Source organism: Dendropsophus ebraccatus, chromosome 3 (genome assembly GCF_027789765.1).
Source record: "Dendropsophus ebraccatus isolate aDenEbr1 chromosome 3, aDenEbr1.pat, whole genome shotgun sequence".
In the NCBI taxonomy this organism is placed as follows: Eukaryota; Metazoa; Chordata; class Amphibia; order Anura; family Hylidae; genus Dendropsophus; species Dendropsophus ebraccatus.
This window is the reverse complement of record NC_091456.1, coordinates 192,856,796-192,876,133: the sequence shown is the minus strand read 5'-3', so window position 1 is coordinate 192,876,133 and position 19,338 is coordinate 192,856,796. Positions and strand designations below refer to the sequence as shown.

The window sequence follows — 19,338 nt, the reverse complement described above, 5'->3', positions numbered from 1 at the left end:
TAACCCCTTGTGGAAATGGAAAAAAAATCAAGGCTAGACCAACATTTAGTGTAATTTTTTTTTTTTTTTACACTAAATCATTAATCTTGTCCTGATTTTTTCATTTTCACAAGGGGTTAAAAGATAAAAAAAAACACAAAATGTGTAGCGCAATTTTCCCTGAGTACGGAAATACCCCACATGTGGACATAAAGCGCCATGCGGGTGCAGGGTAAGCCTCCGAAGGGAAGAAGCGCCATTTGGTTTTTTGAGGCTGGATTTGGCTGGAATGGATTTCGAGGGGCCATGTTGCATTTAAAAGGCCCCTGTGTTGCCAAGACAGTTGAAACCCCCCACAAGTGACCCCATTATGGAAACTACACCCCTCAAGCAATGTAACAAGGGGTGTAGTGAGCATATGGACCCCACTAGTGTGGCGTGAAAATGAAATATTACATTTTTTACACTATAATGTCGGTCTAGCCTTGAATTTATCATTTTCACAAGGGGTTAAAAGAGAAAAAAAAAAACACAAAATGTGTAGAGCAATTTCCCCCGAGTCCGTAAATACCCCACATGTGGACATAAAGCACCATGTGGGCGCAGGGCAAGCCTCCGAAGGGAAGGAGCGCCATTTGGATTTTGGAGGTTGGATTTGGCTAGAATGGATGATGAACGCCATGTCGCATTTACAGAGCCCTCGTGCTGCCAAAACACTGGAAACCCCCCACAAGTGACCCCATTCTGGAAACTGCACCCCTCAGGGAACCTAACAAGGGGTGTAGTGAGCATATGGACCCCACTGGTGACAGGCACAAATGTGGAACAATGTGGCATGAAAATGAAATATTATATTTTTTACACTATAATGTTGGTTTAGCCTTGAATTTATCATTTTCACAAGGGGTTAAAAGAGAAAAAAAAAAAAAAATGTGTAGAGCAATTTCCCCCTGAGTCCGTAAATACCCCACATGTGGACATAAAGCGCCATGTGGGCGCAGGGCAAGCCTCCGAAAGGAAGGAGCGCCATTTGGATTTTGGAGGTTGGATTTGGCTAGAATGGATGATGAACGCCATGTCGCATTTACAGAGCCCCTGTGCTGCCAAAACACTGGAAACCCCCCACAAGTGACCCCATTCTGGAAACTGCAGCCCTCAGGGAATCTAACAAGGGGTGCAGTGAGGATATGGACCCCTTGATGACGGCCACATTTGTGCCATGAAAGTGAAAAAATGGAATTTTTCACTTTCACGTCACATTGTTCCACATTTGTGCCCGTCACCAGTGGGGTCCATATGCTCACTGCCCCCCTTGTTAGATTCCTTGAGGGGTGTAGTTTCCAGAATGGGGTCACTTGTGGGGGGCTTCCAGTGTTTTGGCAGCACGAGGGCTCTGTAAATGCGACATGGCCCTTGAAATCCATTCCAGTGAAATCCAGCTTCCAAAAGCCAATTGGCGCTCCTTCCCTTTGGAGGCTCGTCCTGCGCCCGCTTGGCACTTTATCGCCACATGTGGGGTATTTCCGTACTCGGGAGAAACTGCGCTACACATTTTGTGTTTTTTTTTCCTTTTATCCCTTTGTCAAAATGAAAAATTGAAGGCTAGAACAACGTTATAGTGTAAAAAATACTTTTGTCTTTTTTCACACTACATTGTTCTGAAAATCTGTGAAGCACCTGTGGGTTCCAAATGCTCACCGCACCCCTTGTTACATTCCTTGAGGGGTGTAGTTTTCTAAATGGTGTCCCTTTTAGGGGTGTTATTTAGGTTTTGGCACCCCAGAGCCTCTGCCAAGCTGAAGTGGTACAGTCAGAAATGACCAAATATAACGGAGCCATTGAAATGCACTAGGCGCTCCTTTGTATCTGAGGCTTGTGGTTGCGTCAAATAGCGCAATAGGGCCACATATGGGGTATTTCTATAAACTGCAGAAACGGGGCAATCAGTATTGGGGTGCATTTCTCTGGTAATAGATTTATAATTATGAAAAATATTGGATTACAATAAAATCTCTGCACAAAAAATTTAAATTTTCAAATTTCTTACACACTTAGCTTTTATTTCTGTGACTCCCCTAAAGGGTCAAAACACTTTCTGGATGTGCTTTTGCAGAGTTTAGGGGGTGCAGTTTCTGAAATGGGGTGCTTTGTGGGGCTTTCTAACACACAGTCCCCTCAAATACACTTTAAACCTGAACAGGTCCCTAAAAATATCTGATTTTGAAATTTTACTGAAAATTTGGAAATTTGCTGCTAATGTTTTAAGCTTCCTATTGTCTAAAAAAAATGAAAGATAGTTTAATAAATGCCGCCAACATAAAGTAGACATGTTGCTAATGCTATTTAATATATAATTTATGTGGTATAACCATTTTCTGTATAAGCAGAAAAGTTTTAAAGTTGGAAAAATGCATTTTTTCACAATTTTTCACATTATTTGGGTTTTTTTCATAAAGATTTGTTATAAGTATCGACTCCAATTTACAAGAAATGTAAAGTACAATATGTCACGAGAAAACAATCTCAGAATCAGCCGGATAGGTAAAAGCATCCCGAAGTTATTAATGACTAAAGTGACACTGGTCATATTCATAAAATTTGCTCCGGTCCTTAAGGCCATTTCAGGCCCGGTCCTTAAGGGGTTAAAGATGTGAAATGGAGACTGACACACAAAATGGCAGCCAATATACTTCAAATAGCCACCATTTAGTCCCAGCATTACAGTTTGCAAATGTAAAATAAGTCACTTGGGGAGAAGGAATCCTCTATCCAGTATCATATCAGCAATGCTGTTTTACTGAAGACTTCAGAAGAGAAGGATATAGGGGTAGTGATGTCTGAGAGAGTTCTGCTGCTGTCACACACGGCAGTTTTTGAGCCAAAACCAGAAGCAGATAGAAAGTAATGGGTGAAATAAAAGGAAGCCCTTGTCTCCTTCCTGCCGGATCTTCTTCTAATTTGGTTTTTTTCGAACCTTTAATGAGCCGCAGTAAAACAGTCCGGCCCCTCACACGTCTGTCAGCATTTACTGTCAGGAAACCATCAGGATTATCTGATCAGGAAAATCAATGTGTTGTAGTGTCAGGATTTCTGGATGATTTCCTGATGTGCATGAGGAAAGTGTCAGTAATTCCTGATGCTCCCATAGACTTCTATGGCGACAGCCGCTCAGGAAATCCAGATGACAATAGGACGGGGTCTATAATTTCCTGACCTGAACGGACACAGGAAAAATCCTGCAGGTGTCACTGCCCAATACAGCCCTATGGGTCAGGAAACCGTCCAGAAATCCGGACAGATATTCCTGAAGTGTATAGGGGGAATACGGCTGTATCCATGTTTCCCAGGACTCTCTAGGGCGGTATATACAACTTCTGCAGCCGCGGGGAATCAGACGCTGAGCCCTCGTGTTCAGATAACATTGCTGACATATTTGCTGAGCACTTCACCTTCAAAGCTTCATCTTTGTTGTATCCAAAAACACATAACAGGACGTAGAGGAACACACACTCCATGCCAAGGCCTTGAGAAAGCACTTGATAGCAAGAAACAGTTGGCAGGGAGTGTGTGTTCCTCTACGTCCTGTTATGTGTTTTTGGATACAATGGCGCGGTATGAAAACTTCTTGTATATACTTATATGGACCTATGTGTTAAGCTGAGCACCATCTATAGCACTGACACCTGGGACCAGTAGTGCCGATAGTTTGCCGAACACTAGTCTTGGGTCTTGATGAGAAGCAGTGACAACATCATAACCGTATATATATCCACATGAGATTTTATTAACAATCAGTAACAAGTTTGGAGCTGCGGTATATGATATCTGTATTACCGCCAGATCTCCTATACACATGGGGAATACACAGCTGTGGTATCTGGATTAGATTTGCTTTTATATAACAAACGTGTGAGTGATCATTGAGCACTTTAAATTGGCTTCTCCCTTGAGTGAATTTTTTGGTGAATAATAAGCCTAGTTTTCCGCGTATAACATTTTCCACATTCTGAACATGAAAATGGCTTCTCCCCTGTGTGAGTTATTTGATGTGTCATAAGATGTGATTTATTAGTAAAACATTTTCCACATTCTGAACATGAAAATGGCTTCTCCCCTGTGTGAATTCTTTGATGTTTATAAAAATTAGCTCTTTGACTAAAACATTTCCCACATTCTGAACATGAAAATGGCTTCTCTCCTGTATGACATCTTTCATGTACAGTGAGCTGTACTTTGGCAGTAAAACATTTTCCACATTCTGAACACGAAAATGGCTTCTCTCCCGTATGGGTTCTTTCATGTACACTGAGCTGTGATTTCAAAGGAAAAGATTTTCCACATTCTGAACATGAAAATGGCTTCTCTCCCGTATGAGTTCTTTTATGTATACTGAGCCTTGATTTCAAAACAAAACATTTTCCACATTCTGAACATGAATATGGCTTCTCTCCCGTATGAGTTTTTTCATGTATAATAAGCTGTGATTTTAAAGTAAAACATTTTCCACATTCTGAACATGAAAATGACTTCTCTCCTGTATGAGTTTTTTCATGTAAAGTGAGTGTTGATTTCAAAAAGAAACATTTTCCACATTCTGAACATGAAAATGGCCTCTCTCCTGTATGAGTTTTTTCATGTCTAGTAAGGTGGGATTTCAAAGTAAAACATTTTCCACATTCTGAACATGAAAACAGCTTTTCCCCTGTATGAGTTTTTTCATGTACAGCGAGGCTTGATTTAAAAGCAAAACATTTTCCACATTCTGAACATGAATATGGCTTCTCTCCCGTATGAGTTCTTTCATGTACAGTGAGCGTTGATTTGCTAATAAAACATTTTCCACATTCTGAACATGAAAATGGCTTCTCTCCTGTATGAGTTTTTTCATGTACAGTGAGCCTTGATTTTAAAGCAAAACATTTTTCACACTCTGAACATGAAAATGGCTTCTCTCCTGTATGAGTTTTTTCATGTCCAGTGAGAAGTGATTTTTGAGTAAAACATTTCCCACATTCTGAACATGAAAATGACTTCTCTCCAGTATGATTTCTTTCATGTAAACTGAGTTTTGATTTCTCAGTAAAACATTTTCCACATTCTGAACATGAAAATGGCTTCTCTCCTGTATGAGTTCTTTTATGAAAACTGAGCTGTGCTTTCCTAATAAAACATTTTCCACATTCTGAACATGAAAATGGCTTCTCTCCCGTATGAGTTCTTTCATGTAAAACTAGTTCGGATTTAAAATCAAAACATTTACCACACTCTGAACATGAAAATGGCTTCTCTCCCGTATGAGTTCTTTCATGTAAAGTAAGCTTTGATTTACAAGTAAAACATTTTCCACATTGTAAACATGAAAATGGCTTTTCCCCTGTGTGAATTCTTTGATGTTTCAAAAAATCTCCTTTTTGAGTAAAACATTTTCCACATTCTGAACATGAAAATGGCTTTTCCCCTGTGTGAATTCTTTGATGATGAAAAAAACTTGATTTTTGAGTAAAACGTTTTCCACATTCTGGACATGAATATGGCTTCTCTCCCGTATGGGTTCTTTCATGTAAAGTGAGTTTTGATTTCTCAGTAAAACATTTTCCACATTCTAAACATGAAAATGGCTTCTCTCCCGTATGGGTTCTTTTATGTAAATTGAGTGCTGATGAGTAAGCAAAGCATTTTCCACATTCTGAACATGAAAATGGCTTCTCCCCCGTATGAGTTCTTTTATGTGAAGTAAGCTTTGATTTATCAGTAAAACATTTCCCACATTCTGAACATGAAAATGGCTTCTCTCCCGTATGAGTTCTTTCATGTAAACTGAGCCCTGATTTGAAAGCAAAACATTTTCCACATTCCGAACATGAAAATGGCTTCTCTCCTGTGTGAGTCATTTCATGCCTAGTGAGCTTTGATCTAAAAGTAAAACATTTTCCACATTCTGAACATGAAAATGACTTCTTCCCCGTATGGGTTCTTTCATGTATGGTGAGCTGTGATTTCAAAGTAGAACGTTTCCCAGATTTTGAGCATGAAAATGCTTTGTCTCTTGTGTGAGTTTTTTGATGTTGCACAAGTTGTGATTTTCGTGTAAAATATCTTTCACATTCTTGGCATGAAAAACTCTTCTCCTTATTCTGCTTAATCTCTGGTGGATCAGTAGCCAGGACTTGTATAACAGGATGAGATGGCAGATCTTTGCTGTGAGGAGCTGGGGGTATATCTGGGGTAATAGAAGGTTCTTCATATGTATCCTGTGTGATCTGACCATCTGCTGTAATATCTGGAGATATCTGATGTCCCTCTGATCTCCGGGGACACTCAGCTGCCAAGAAGAAAGATGGGTTATTATTATTTAATAACATAATGTTACATTTCTATTCTTCATTGATTCATCCTGACTGTGAAACCTGGATAGATAAGAATACTAAGTGTCCTATTACACCGAGCGATTATCAGGTGATTGGGGCGGATATCGCTCCTGTAATAAAGACAGTGATCAACCAATGAGCGGCAATCGTTCCCTTGTCAGCTGAACGTGGTTTTAAACCATGACACTCATCAGCCTGATGGAAGGGGTACTGGCTGTATAGAGAATAAGAAAGATGATACTTACCTTTCCCAGCTCCCCCAGTGTCATCCTGTCTTGTGTCTGTGTCCCCCGCTGTCCTGTCTTGGTCAGTGATTGGCTGAGCAGCTGTGACTGCAGAGACTGGTTCAGAAGTGTCAGCAGCAGCTGTAGTCAGTGGGGGACGCAGAGACAAGGCAGGAGGACACTGGGGGAGCCGGGAGAGGTAAGTATAATCTTTATTATCTTACCCCTTTAATCCCTTCACGACCAAGGACGTAACTGTACGTCCTTGGTCGGGTAGGGGAGTTCAGAGCGGGGCTGCGCAGCGACCCTTCTCTGAACCGACATGATCCCGGGTGCTATTAATAGCCCGGAACCGCAGCCATTAGCGGGCGCAGTCCAATCGCCGGGCCCGCTAGTGAACCATTTACAGGGGCTGGCTGGCAAATTTTAGCCTGGGGGGACAGGCACACAGCACCGGCCCATGAGTAGCCGGCTAGCGGCCCATCCTTCAAGGACCACTCTGTCCCTTACATATTATTACCCTCCCTACATCAGTGCAGGGAAGGTAGATGGTAACTCGGACCTGTACTTCCTCCAGCAGCGATGTTCAGACAGTTCGGATAACATCTTCAGCCCTTCCAGTGATTTGTAAGCAGGGAATTCCTACTGCTCTCTGTGTCACTTTCCTGTATGAGGCTATGTTCAGACGCTGTATGACACTGGCCGTTCTGTGACCCGGCTGGTGTCCGATAGGATCATCCCAGCCGGTACTGCAGGATGATCTTCAGCACTGTTGAATTCGGATGCGGGCGCATCCGTGCATGCCCGCATCAGAATTCCCAGCTGCTTACATTGGAGCGTGCGGCCGGAGCCGCACGCTCCATTGTGTGAACTGACAGGGTTTATTGCGGCTGCTATTCAATGAATGACATGCCAGTTTCTTGCGGCGCCGCTAGGGATCCCGGCCGAAGTGTATACTAGAGTATATAGTGATGTGTATTACCTGCTGATGGGAGGGGCTGCTGATCCTCCAGCATCACATCCTTGTACTGATCCTTGTGTCCTTCTACAGACTCCCACTCCTCCATGGAGAAATAGACCGCCATATATACCTTAAAAGACAAGACAAGATCACTTAGGGGTCACATTACATGCTATCCATAGAAGTCTATGTATATAGGAGGGGGAGGAGGATGAAGCTTCCGAGTGAGATAGATGTAAGAGACACAAACATGGCGGCCGCAGTATTATACATGTCCCAACAATGAAGCTGTAACACTCCGGGCTTATTCCCACCTTCCATGCACAGTCTGTAAATAAGGATGATGTGCTACAGCACCGAGATCAGAGTTCCCGGCATCATGTATCATTGTGATGCCGGGAGCTCCGGAACTCACTACTGTACTGACGTGCTGTATCAGACGGAAAACATGTAAATAGCTTCGGAGCTCCTGGCATCATAATGATACCTGATACTGGGAGTTCCATATTACGGTCTGTAGCACATCTTCCATGCACAGACCCTAATAACAGAATGTACTACCGCCTCCTAAGAAGGACAAGACGTGGCAATATGGGAATCCATCTGTGGGGTACGGAAGGTGTTAGTGTGCTGCCGGGTTAGCTAGTAGGATAGTACAGTAGCTAAGTGGGTCTAGGGTCACCTGGGCACTGGTTACATTAGCCTGGAAAGGTATAGGACAGCTTGGTACTCCACAAATCACAGAAAAAAGAAAAATAACCCAAGAAGCCACCTAAGCCAGAGTCCCATGCGTTAGGCAAAATACAATAGTTTACTTGAACAATATATTGCAATACAAGAATCGTACTGGAGTAGCAAACAGTTCAGTGCAACGCAGATACTACAATCTTGAAAAACCACGTAGGTGCTTGCAGTTGAGGTAGTAGTAAGGTGCTGAAAGAAGGGTGCTTTGCAGTAAAGTGAGTGGAGGAGAGGAGCTGCCAGAGGGGCCTTGTCCAGTGTAGAAGTGTACTCTGCCAAAAAGTTAGAGTTGTGTCAGGATGACATCTTTGCGGAGCATTATGCGCCCCTCGGCTTGTGCTGTGCGGCCGAGAAGGCGCTGAAATTCTTATGATCTCCCTGTGTTTTGTTTTGCTGTGTCTGAACACTGGTTTATCTGCTCACTTTGTTTGGTGGACACACACGACTGCACCTGCTGATTTCTGTCTGGTCATGTCACGGTTAATCTGTGTTTTGGTTCTGCTGTGACTGACAGGTCTTCCTGCCAGCGGTCTTGTTTTGTTGTCAGGTGTCTGTGTTTGGAGATCAGGGGAATGGTCCAATTGTGTTCTGGATCAGAGCCCTGGCCTCCTATATAACTTAAGCCCCTATTCCACGGGTCGTTAAGAGGAGCAAACGATCGCTGATCGTCCGGGCAGCCCATAGGATACAGCAGCGTCTGCTGCCGACGCTCCTATTCAACGGAGCGACGGCAGCTGATCGCTGCTATATCAGTCGCTTGTTTTTCAACATGTACTGCAACGATCAGCCGACATGAAAGATGTCAGCTGATTGTTGCGTTCTATTCCACGGGACGATTATCGTTCGTAGCGGCCGATATCGCCCAAATACGAACGATATGTGTTCCGTGGAATAGGGCCTTAATTCCTTGACCTCCCTTGCTTGCCGCCTGCTCCTGACCATACTGCCTGGACTTTGACTACGCCTATTGGATTCTGATTTTGTACTTTTGCTGCCCGATTGTTGTGACCCGGACTGTGTACTATTCTTTATTGTGCTTGTCTGTCTTGTTTTGTGTTCCACCCAGCAAGTGCAGGGACCGCCGCCCAGTTGCTCACTGCCATTTTAGGGCAGATTGCAGCAAGTAGGCAGGGACAGTGGGCTGGGTTCAGCGTCAGGGCTCACTGTCTTGTCTTGTTCCTGACAAGTTGTCTATAGAAGAAGAATAGAGAGGGAATACTTATACTCACAGATTACTTCTTTCTGAACTGCCTTTTGTCCCCTAGTTACGGAATACCCGTCCTAGGTGGGCAGTACAAGCCCCAGGCCTTGTTATCTAGGTAAGCAGGCTCCTGAGGTTTTCCAGTTGTTCTGCACTGCACAGTGGAATATGTAAACTTTTCCTTAGTACCTTTGTTCCCCTGGGGTCAGTTCCTATGACTCCTAGGGTAACTGCCCTGCACATTGTAGAGAGGTTCCTGGCATGCACAAGGTAATCCCTGTTTGGCTTCTCACCTCCTGTAGCTAACTTAGCACTGCATCCCTGGTTCTGTTACTCGTAACAGAAAACATGGCTCACTTAGCTGTCCCTTCACACATCCACTCTCTAGAATGATTACCACTAACTGCTCATCCCTGTTAGAGGACCTGGCCAAAGCCAGGCCCTGGCTCGGCTTCTCCAGAGACTTGTTCTGTTTGCTTCCTCTCACACTGACTACAGAATTGAGACTAACAAACTCTTCCCACCAGGAACTATGTCCTCCCTACAGGGGCAAACTAAACCCTTCTGTGATTGGTGGGCCGTGTGTGTGTGGAGAAAGAGAGAGAGTGAAGGATAGGTCAGAGTCAGAAAAAAAAGAGGGAAAAGCACCTGCACCTTTGAGTGGACAAGACATCATGTGACACATAACCATTGACCCTTGAGCTTGAGTTACAACAAACACAATAGTGACATCTAGTGGGAAAAACACCAACTACAGGAAATATCTCATCCAAGTTTTATGATCCTAAGGGAATTACCTTACTCAGGTGCAATAGGATCTAGGAGCCTGTACTGGGTCACTACACATCTATCAAGGATGGGATATTTTGTATATTTAGTGAAGCCATTACAATATGGCGCTGACCCTCTAAGCACGGAGAGATGTTACATTCTGTAAAGCTTATGTAACACTGGTGCTATGCAAGTAACTCTTTTTGTACCTCAGCCAATGAAGTACTGACACGAGCCTCAGTAGAAGAACCCCCCCCCCAGGATATATATATACTGAATAAAGGAGATCCCCCTTACCCATCAGTGTGTTAGTGTGGTTACTGCGCACTATACACTTATATATAACTTGTAATTCGGAGCAGTCAGTCAGTATGGCAGCACTATGAGGTGCATCCTTATCAAGTCGATAGACATGCTAATAGACAAGCATTTAGTATGGAGTATGAGCGCCATGTGCAGAAATCCCGGCATGTACGCGGCTTGGCACGCTATCAGTCAGGTTATTAATGGCCGTCTGAGGAATCTCTGATGATCGGTCGGTGCAGAGCTCCTCTGTGATCCTCCTTCCATCATTCCAGGTCATCACTGATCTCCCATCCACTGGGACGCACAACATTAATCCGCACTGACTAGAGATGAGACACGTTGTCAAAAATTCTGTTGGGCAGGTTAGGAACCATAAGGAACTGCACTAAAACAGTAAAACAATTGCTGAGCGGTTTTGGTGCAGTTCAGCTGTTCGCTCATCAATACTTACCTGTCCGCGCTCCCCCGGTGTCCTCCTCTGTGTCTCTGATGTCTTCAGCCGCCTCTGAGGTCATGGATTCTGACCCTCTCACGTGTAGTGATAAGTAACATCAGGAGACGTCACACATCACACTGTACTGACCCAGTCCCGTTTCTGAGGTTTTGTGTGGCTGGGCTTTCGCTCTGCTTTTTGTCACTGAAGCCCCTCCCACATGTCACAGATTGGCGCTACGATGGGGACGGCTGGGGCGCCCCTTTCTTTTTAGCGCTTGATGCTTATTCAGACACAGTTTTTCTTTTTTCACTCTCCTTTCACCGGTTTTACTATTAAAGTCAATGGACTTTTTAATGAAAGAGACACCTTCTAAACTAGAAGAATGTACCAGCGGCCGTCATTGCACCGACCGGCAGCCAGACAGCTAAATGACGTCTGAAAATTACAAACGTCATTTTAAACAGAGCTGTAAAAACGCTGTGTGAACAGAGCCTATAGGCGGATTTCATTGGCTGCTCCACTCCGGGCTTCCTAGCAGCCAAACTCAGATCCTGCCGGATCCTGTACATGTAGCTGAGCTGTATATGTGTAATGTACATGATGCTGAGCTGTATATGTGTAATGTACATGTAGCTGAGCTGTATATGTGTGTAATGTATATGTAGCTGAGCTGTATGTGTGTAATGTACATGTAGCTGAGCTGTATATGTGTGTAATGTACATGAAGCTGAGCTGTATGTGTGTAATGTACATGTAGCTGAGCTGTATATGTGTAATGTAATGTACATGTAGCTGAGCTGTATGTGTGTAATGTACATGTAGCTGAGCTGTATGTGTGTAATGTACATGTAGCTGAGCTGTATGTGTGTAATGTACATGTAGCTGAGCTGTATATGTGTAATGTACATGTAGCTGAGCTGTATATGTGTAATGTACATGTAGCTGAGCTGTATGTGTGTAATGTACATGTAGCTGAGCTGTATATGTGTAATGTACATGTAGCTGAGCTGTATGTGTGTAATGTACATGTAGCTGAGCTGTATATGTGTAATGTACATGTAGCTGAGCTGTATGTGTGTAATGTACATGTAGCTGAGCTGTGTATGTGTGTAATGTACATGCAGCAGAGCCCTGTGTGTAATGTACATGTAGATGAGCTGTATGTGTGTAATGTACATGTAGCTGAGCTGTATGTGTGTAATGTACATGTAGCTGAGCTGTATATGTGTGTAATGTACATGTAGCTGAGCTGTATATGTGTAATGTACATGTAGCTGAGCTGTATATATGTGTGTAATGTACATGTAGCTGAGCTGTATATGTGTAATGTACATGTAGCTGTGCTGTATATGTGTGTAATGTACATGTAGCTGAGCTGTATGTGTGTAATGTACATGTAGCTGAGCTGTATATATATGTAATGTACATGGAGCTGAGCTGTGTATGTGTAATGTACATGTAGCTGAGCTGTATGTGTGTAATGTACATGTAGCTGAGCTGTATATGTGTAATGTACATGTAGCTGAGCTGTATATGTGTAATGTACATGTAGCTGAGCTGTATGTGTGTGTAATGTACATGTAGCTGAGCTGTATATGTGTAATGTACATGTAGCTGAGCTGTATATGTGTAATGTACATGTAGCTGAGCTGTGTATGTGTAATGTACATGTAGCTGAGCTGTATGTGTGTAATGTACATGTAGCTGAGCTGTATGTGTGTAATGTACATGTAGCTGAGCTGTATATGTGTAATGTACATGTAGCTGAGCTGTATGTGTGTAGTGTGTAATGTACATGTAGCTGAGCTGTATATGTGTGTAATGTACATGTAGCTGAGCTGTATGTGTGTAATGTACATGTAGCTGAGCTGTATATATGTAATGTACATGTAGCTGAGCTGTATGTGTGTAATGTACATGTAGCTGAGCTGTATGTGTGTAATGTACATGTAGCTGAGCTGTATATGTGTAATGTACATGTAGCTGAGCTGTATGTGTGTAATGTACATGTAGCTGAGCTGTATGTGTGTAATGTACATGTAGCTGAGCTGTATATGTGTGTAATGTACATGTAGCTGAGCTGTATGTGTGTAATGTACATGTAGCTGAGCTGTATATGTGTAATGTGCATGTAGCTGAGCTTTATATGTGTAATGTACATGTAGCTGAGCTGTATATGTGTAATGTACATGTAGCTGAGCTGTATATGTGTGTAATGTACATGTAGCTGAGCTGTATATGTGTAATGTATATGTAGCTGAGCTGTATATGTGTAATGTACATGTAGCTGAGCTGTATATGTGTGTAATGTACATGTAGTTGAGCTGTATATGTGTAATGTACATGTTACTGAGCTGTATATGTGTAATGTACATGTAGCTGAGCTGTATATATGTGTAATATACATGTAGCTGAGCTGTATATATGTAATGTACATGTAGCTGAGCTGTATATGTGTGATGTACATGTAGCTGAGCTGTATGTGTGTAATGTACATGTAGCTGAGCTGTATATGTGTAATGTACATGTAGCTGAGCTGTATGTGTGTAATGTACATGTAGCTGAGCTGTATATGTGTGTAATGTACATGTAGCTGAGCTGTATATGTGTGTAATGTACATGTAGCTGAGCTGTATATGTGTAATGTACATGTAGCTGAGCTGTATATGTGTAATGTACATGTAGCTGAGCTGTATATGTGTAATGTACATGTAGCTGAGCTGTATATGTGTGTAATGTACATGTAGCTGAGCTGTATATGTGTAATGTACATGTAGCTGAGCTGTATATGTGTAATGTACATGTAGCTGAGCTGTATATATGTGTAATGTACATGTAGCTGAGCTGTATATGTGTAATGTACATGTAGCTGAGCTGTATGTGTGTAATGTACATGTAGCTGAGCTGTATATGTGTGTAATGTACATGTAGCTGAGCTGTATATATGTGTAATGTACATGTAGCTGAGCTGTATATGTGTAATGTACATGTAGCTGAGCTGTATGTGTGTAATGTACATGTAGCTGAGCTGTATATGTGTAATGTACATGTAGCTGAGCTGTATGTGTAATGTACATGTAGCTGAGCTGTATATGTGTAATGTACATGTAGCTGAGCTGTATGTGTGTAATGTACATGTAGCTGAGCTGTATATATGTAATGTACATGTAGCTGAGCTGTATGTGTGTAATGTACATGTAGCTGAGCTGTATATGTGTAATGTACATGTAGCTGAGCTGTATATGTGTAATGTACATGTAGCTGAGCTGTATGTGTGTAATGTACATGTAGCTGAGCTGTATATGTGTGTAATTTACATGTAGCTGAGCTGTATATGTGTAATGTACATGTAGCTGAGCTGTATATGTGTAATGTACATGTAGCTGAGCTGTATGTGTGTAATGTACATGTAGCTGAGCTGTATATATGTGTAATGTACATGTAGCTGAGCTGTATATGTGTAATGTACATGTAGCTGAGCTGTATATGTGTGTAATGTACATGTAGCTGAGCTGTATATGTGTTTCCCTATACGTCCTCAGCAGCAGCACAAATGGGGAAGATCCTATCTTCCTGCAATGGTAGGACAGATGGTACTAATAAAAGATTGATTAGGAGCCCTATAAGAAGGCCATACAGACCCCTCCTCCTTGTGTTTTTTTCTGTCCTCCTGTGGGACAGGTGGTAGGAGAGGGAAGCAGGCTCAGGCCTATGTTTGTGTCTGGCTTTCCTTTCCAAAGATTCTTCCTTTCCACATGGTCGTGTGGAGAGGGGAAATTTATAATAATGTTGTTTTTCCTGCTCTGCTGTATCAGAGAGGAGATTATTTACTTTTTAGTAGAGTTATCGCTCAGCTTCTCTGCTGTATGGAGCCGCTGTGTGAGGAAAGCCAGGAAGCTGCTGCAGTAAGTATCATGGTGCTGCCAGACCTGTGTCCTCACCTGGGCGGCTGCTAATTTTCTTGATACTTCGGCAAGGTAAGATATGCTGCCTTTTCTTTTGAGCTGGAAGCCTGGCCTGTGTGTCAGGAGGATTATTTGATATATATGTTGTATTCGGCTTTTACGCCTCAAATGTTTTGTTTCAATATCTTTCACTTTTTCATTGGTTGTGCAAGTCCTGTTAGACTGCTTCACTATATGAGTGACCTATGTGACTATAGTGTGTATACATGAACACAGCTTTAAAGCTGCTAGTTGGGTATTTAGTACACCTGCTGTCTCATTATTTTCTCCAGTACTGCTACAATGAAGCTATGTAACTGTGTGTGTGTGTGTGAACACAGCCCTAGAGCTGCTAATTGTGCACACCTATTGCCTCATTACTTTCTATAGTGCTGCCATCAGATGATGCAGTGAAGCTATAAAACTGTGTGTGCACACAACCCTAGAGCTGCTAGTTGTGCAGTGTGCACACCTGCAGCCTAATTACTTTCTATAGTACTGCTACCAGATGATGCAGTGAAGCTCTGAAACTGTATGTGAACACAGCCCTAGAGATGCTATTGTGTACACCTGTTGCCTCATTACTTTCCATAGTACTGCCATCGGATGATGTGGTGAGGCTATAAAACTGTGTGTTTGTGTGTGCACACAACCCTAGAGCTGCTAGTTGTGCAGTGTGCACACCTGCAGCCTGATTACTTTCTATAGTACTGCTACCAGATGATGCAGTGAAGCTCTGAAACTGTATGTGAACACAGCCCTAGAGATGCTAATTGTGTACACCTGTTGCCTCATTACTTTCCATAGTACTGCCATCGGATGATGTGGTGAGGCTATAAAACTGTGTGTTTGTGTGTGCACACAACCCTAGAGCTGCTATTTGTGCATTGTGAACACCTGCTGCCTAATTACTTTCTATAGTACTGCTACCACATGATGCAGTGAAATTGTGTGTGTGAACACAGCCTTAGAATTGTAGTTGTGTAATGTGTATACCTGCGGTCTGATTACTTTCCAGTATTTCTATCAGATGATACAATGAAGCTATAAAACTGTGTATGAGCACAGCCTTAGAGTTATTGTGTAGTGGTAGATACACCTCCTGTGTAATAACTTTCACTAATACTGCTAACAGATGACGCAGTCACCCTATGGAGCGTCTGTGTGCTACTCCAGTGCTGCCATTTAAGAATGCAGTGAAGCTACTGTGTGTAAACACGGCCTTAGAATTGTTAGTTGTATACTATACACCTGCTGTCTATTTACTTTCACTATACTGCTATCAGATGATACAGTGATCATGTGGACCTTCTGTGTGCTAACATTTAAGAATGCAGTGAAGCTACTGTGTGTGAACACTGCCTTAGAATTTAGTTGTGTACTATGTACACCTGCTGGTTAATTACCTTCGCTAATACTGCTATCAGATGATGGTTATCGTGTGGACCTTCTGTGTGCTGCTATTTAAGAATGCAGTGAAGTTATGAAGCCACTATGTGTGAACATTGCCTTAGAATTGTAGTGTACTGTGTAACACCTGCTGTCTGATTTCTTTCACTATACTGCTATCAGATGATGCAGTGCCCTGTGAAGCTGCTGTGTGTGAACACAGCCTTAGAGTTGCTAGTTGTGTACTGGATACATCTATCTAATTACTTCCCTAATACTGCTATCAGATTATATAGTGACCGTATGGAGCTATGTGTGTGAGCACATGCTTAGAGCTGCTGGATGTGTACTGGATACACCTGCTATCTGATTACTTTCCCTAATACCGCCATCAGATGATGCAGTGATTCTATGGAGTTTTTTTGCGCTGCTCCAGTGCTGCTATTTAAGAATGCAGTAAAGCTACTGTGTGTGAACATGGCCTTAGGATTGTAGACATGTACATCTGTGTACTATCTGATTAGTACTGTTATCAGATAATGCAGTGACCTATGAAGCTACATGCTTAGAGATGCTGGATGTGTACTGTGTATACCTGCAGTCTAATTACTCTGTAATACTGTGTACACCTGCTGTCTAGTTACACTCTGTAATACTGATATCAGATGATGCAGTGACCCTATGGAGCTTCTGTGTACTGAAGGATGCAGTAAAGCTATGAAGCTGCTATGTGTGAACACCGCCTTAGGATTGCTGGTTGCATATTCAGTGCACCTGTGTGTCTGATTCCAGGCACTCTGCACTAGTCTGTTAGTCGGCCGGTCAGTCTGGCACAACTTCCATCCTTGGATGTAGCAGGATTCTGGTAACAGAACTTCTGGAGGCGTACAGATCCTGCAAGATTCCACTTTCAGGTGGCAGGGAATTCATTTGTAGATTGCAACTTTTTCTCAGAGACAATGACTGCTTAAGATTTTACATCTGAATGATAATCTACAGGCTGAACTGGATGGAGTCCGAGGTCATGGCTCCTTCAGACGCACAAAGACCTTGTTCAGATAATAATAATAATAATAATAATAATTAATGAATAAAATAAATGTCTATATTACTATAGCTGAGCAGTATACTTGGCTGCCCGATCCCCACGGTTTGGAGACTGGTCCTTTGTTGTAAGTGGGCAGATGTTCACTCCAATATAAAGAGAGTTGGATCTGTATTGGACATTCTCATGAAAGTCCTTTTTTCCTTATGATCAGGTCCATTATCTGCCCCAGTCTAATAAGAAGAGAAGGAGCTTCTACTTTTGTTCCCCATTCCGTAGGAATTCTAGTACGGAAGGTAAAGAATCCTGCGCAAGAAGGACCAGATGTCTCGGAGGCCTTGGGGATGGGAACAAGAACTTGTGACTACGTCTTTTTTGATTTATTTCCATAATGAGAGAGGTCTGTACCAGTGTTATATGATAGGAAAGGCTACCATATTGAATTTTGATCTGTGGGTCCCTCCTAGAGCGATGTTATCTGACCGTGTATACCTGTATGCGGCCTCCTCTGAGGAAGGTGCTGTATGTAGGATCTATAATCTGTGAGTCCCTCCTAGAGGGATGTTATCTGACCATGTATACCTGTATGCAGCCTCCTCTGAGGAAGGTGCTGTATGTAGGATCTATGATCTGTGAGTCCCTCCTAGAGGGATGTTATCTGACCGTGTATACCTGTATGCAGCCTCTGAGGAAGGTGCTGTATGTGGGATCTATGATCTGTGGGTCCCTCCTAGAAGAAGGATGTTATGTGACCAGGTATACCTGCATGTACCTGTATACGGCCTCCTCTGAGAAGGCGGTTGTATGGAGGATTTATGCTCTGTAGTTCCCTCCTAGAAGAAGGACGTTATCTGGCCATGTATACCCGCATGTACCTGTCTACAGACAAAAGCTGCATATTCCTTTACATCAAGACCTTTTGTACAAGGCAATTGGCATTCTTTTCAATTTACAGCCCTTCTGTCTGGAATCATCTTGGCTCCATCTACAGTCACCAAGAGGATGTCTATTGTACTTTGACTGTCTGAGAAAATTGAAGCTCATCATTGTTTCTGGCATGGAACAATTCCTAGGGAGGAGAATAGATCCCCAGTCTGTGACTCTCTCTTCCTCCAGAGAGATTACAGAAGTTGACACAAGTCTGGGTTCTCGGCACTCCCCAGTTGCTGTCACTTCATCTGATACCCTTGGGTCTTATGTCTACACTGGAAATAACACCCAGAGACAAGGATAGCTTTCCCTGCTCAATGGCAACAGTCTCCCAATAAAGTGGGTAGAGAAAACCATTGATGTATCAAGCATACAGTGGGGCGCTTGTATGCAGGAGCAACGAGCAAAGGAGCCTTAATCCCCATTAGAGATGTTGCTGGCATCCAACATATGAAGGGAATACTAGTCCACTCCAGCACATCAATCTATGGTAAGCTATCACTATAGGATCAAAACCGCATCTAGGATGGCGCATATCGATCTTTTTAGGGGCACTAAATCAGTAGCATTACTACTGGAGGCAGGGGCATTTTGTCTGCTGGCAATCTATGCTGCGATGTAATCCTGTCGGAAGAACGGTCTCTGGACCAGAAGCTTTCTGGTAAATCGCATGGAGGATAGACCTATTCTTATTGAAGGTTCAAATTGGAAAACCTTTTTTCCTCACTCCTATAAAGCCCAGAGTCTTGCAGAATCTCAGACAAGGTTGGGCCTTGGTCAGCCTCATTTGCCCCTATTGACCCAAGAGGGCATGGTTCACAATGGTGAGCCCCCTGCCTAAGAATATTCTGGGAACTCTCCCAGTCTCCCCAGCTACTGACACAGAGTAGCAGAGATTACCCCCAGCGTCCCTGCCAGGTGTGGGCAGAGTCTAAAAATCTTGCAAGTAGCAAGTCTCGGGTTTCATGATGGCCTCTTATGGCGCTAATTCCATAGGAATACTCTGGAGGCTTCTGTATACCCTCAGTTAATAACTCAAGAGG

General features: G+C 42.9%; 1 protein-coding gene across 1 annotated transcript in view; it reads right to left on the bottom strand.

Annotated features, from left to right (window-relative positions):
• Positions 1–3,583: 3,583 nt before the first annotated feature.
• Positions 3,584–19,338, bottom strand: part of LOC138786840 (zinc finger protein 585A-like) — a 36,629-nt gene continuing 20,874 nt past the window's right edge. The window contains exons 4-5 of the mRNA XM_069963909.1: positions 6,589–6,601; positions 3,584–5,892 (exon numbers count right to left, since the gene is read on the bottom strand). Of these exons, the coding sequence (XP_069820010.1) occupies positions 3,909–5,892; positions 6,589–6,601 (1,997 nt within the window). The 3' untranslated portion in view covers positions 3,584–3,908. The remainder of the gene's footprint in view (positions 5,893–6,588; positions 6,602–19,338) is intronic.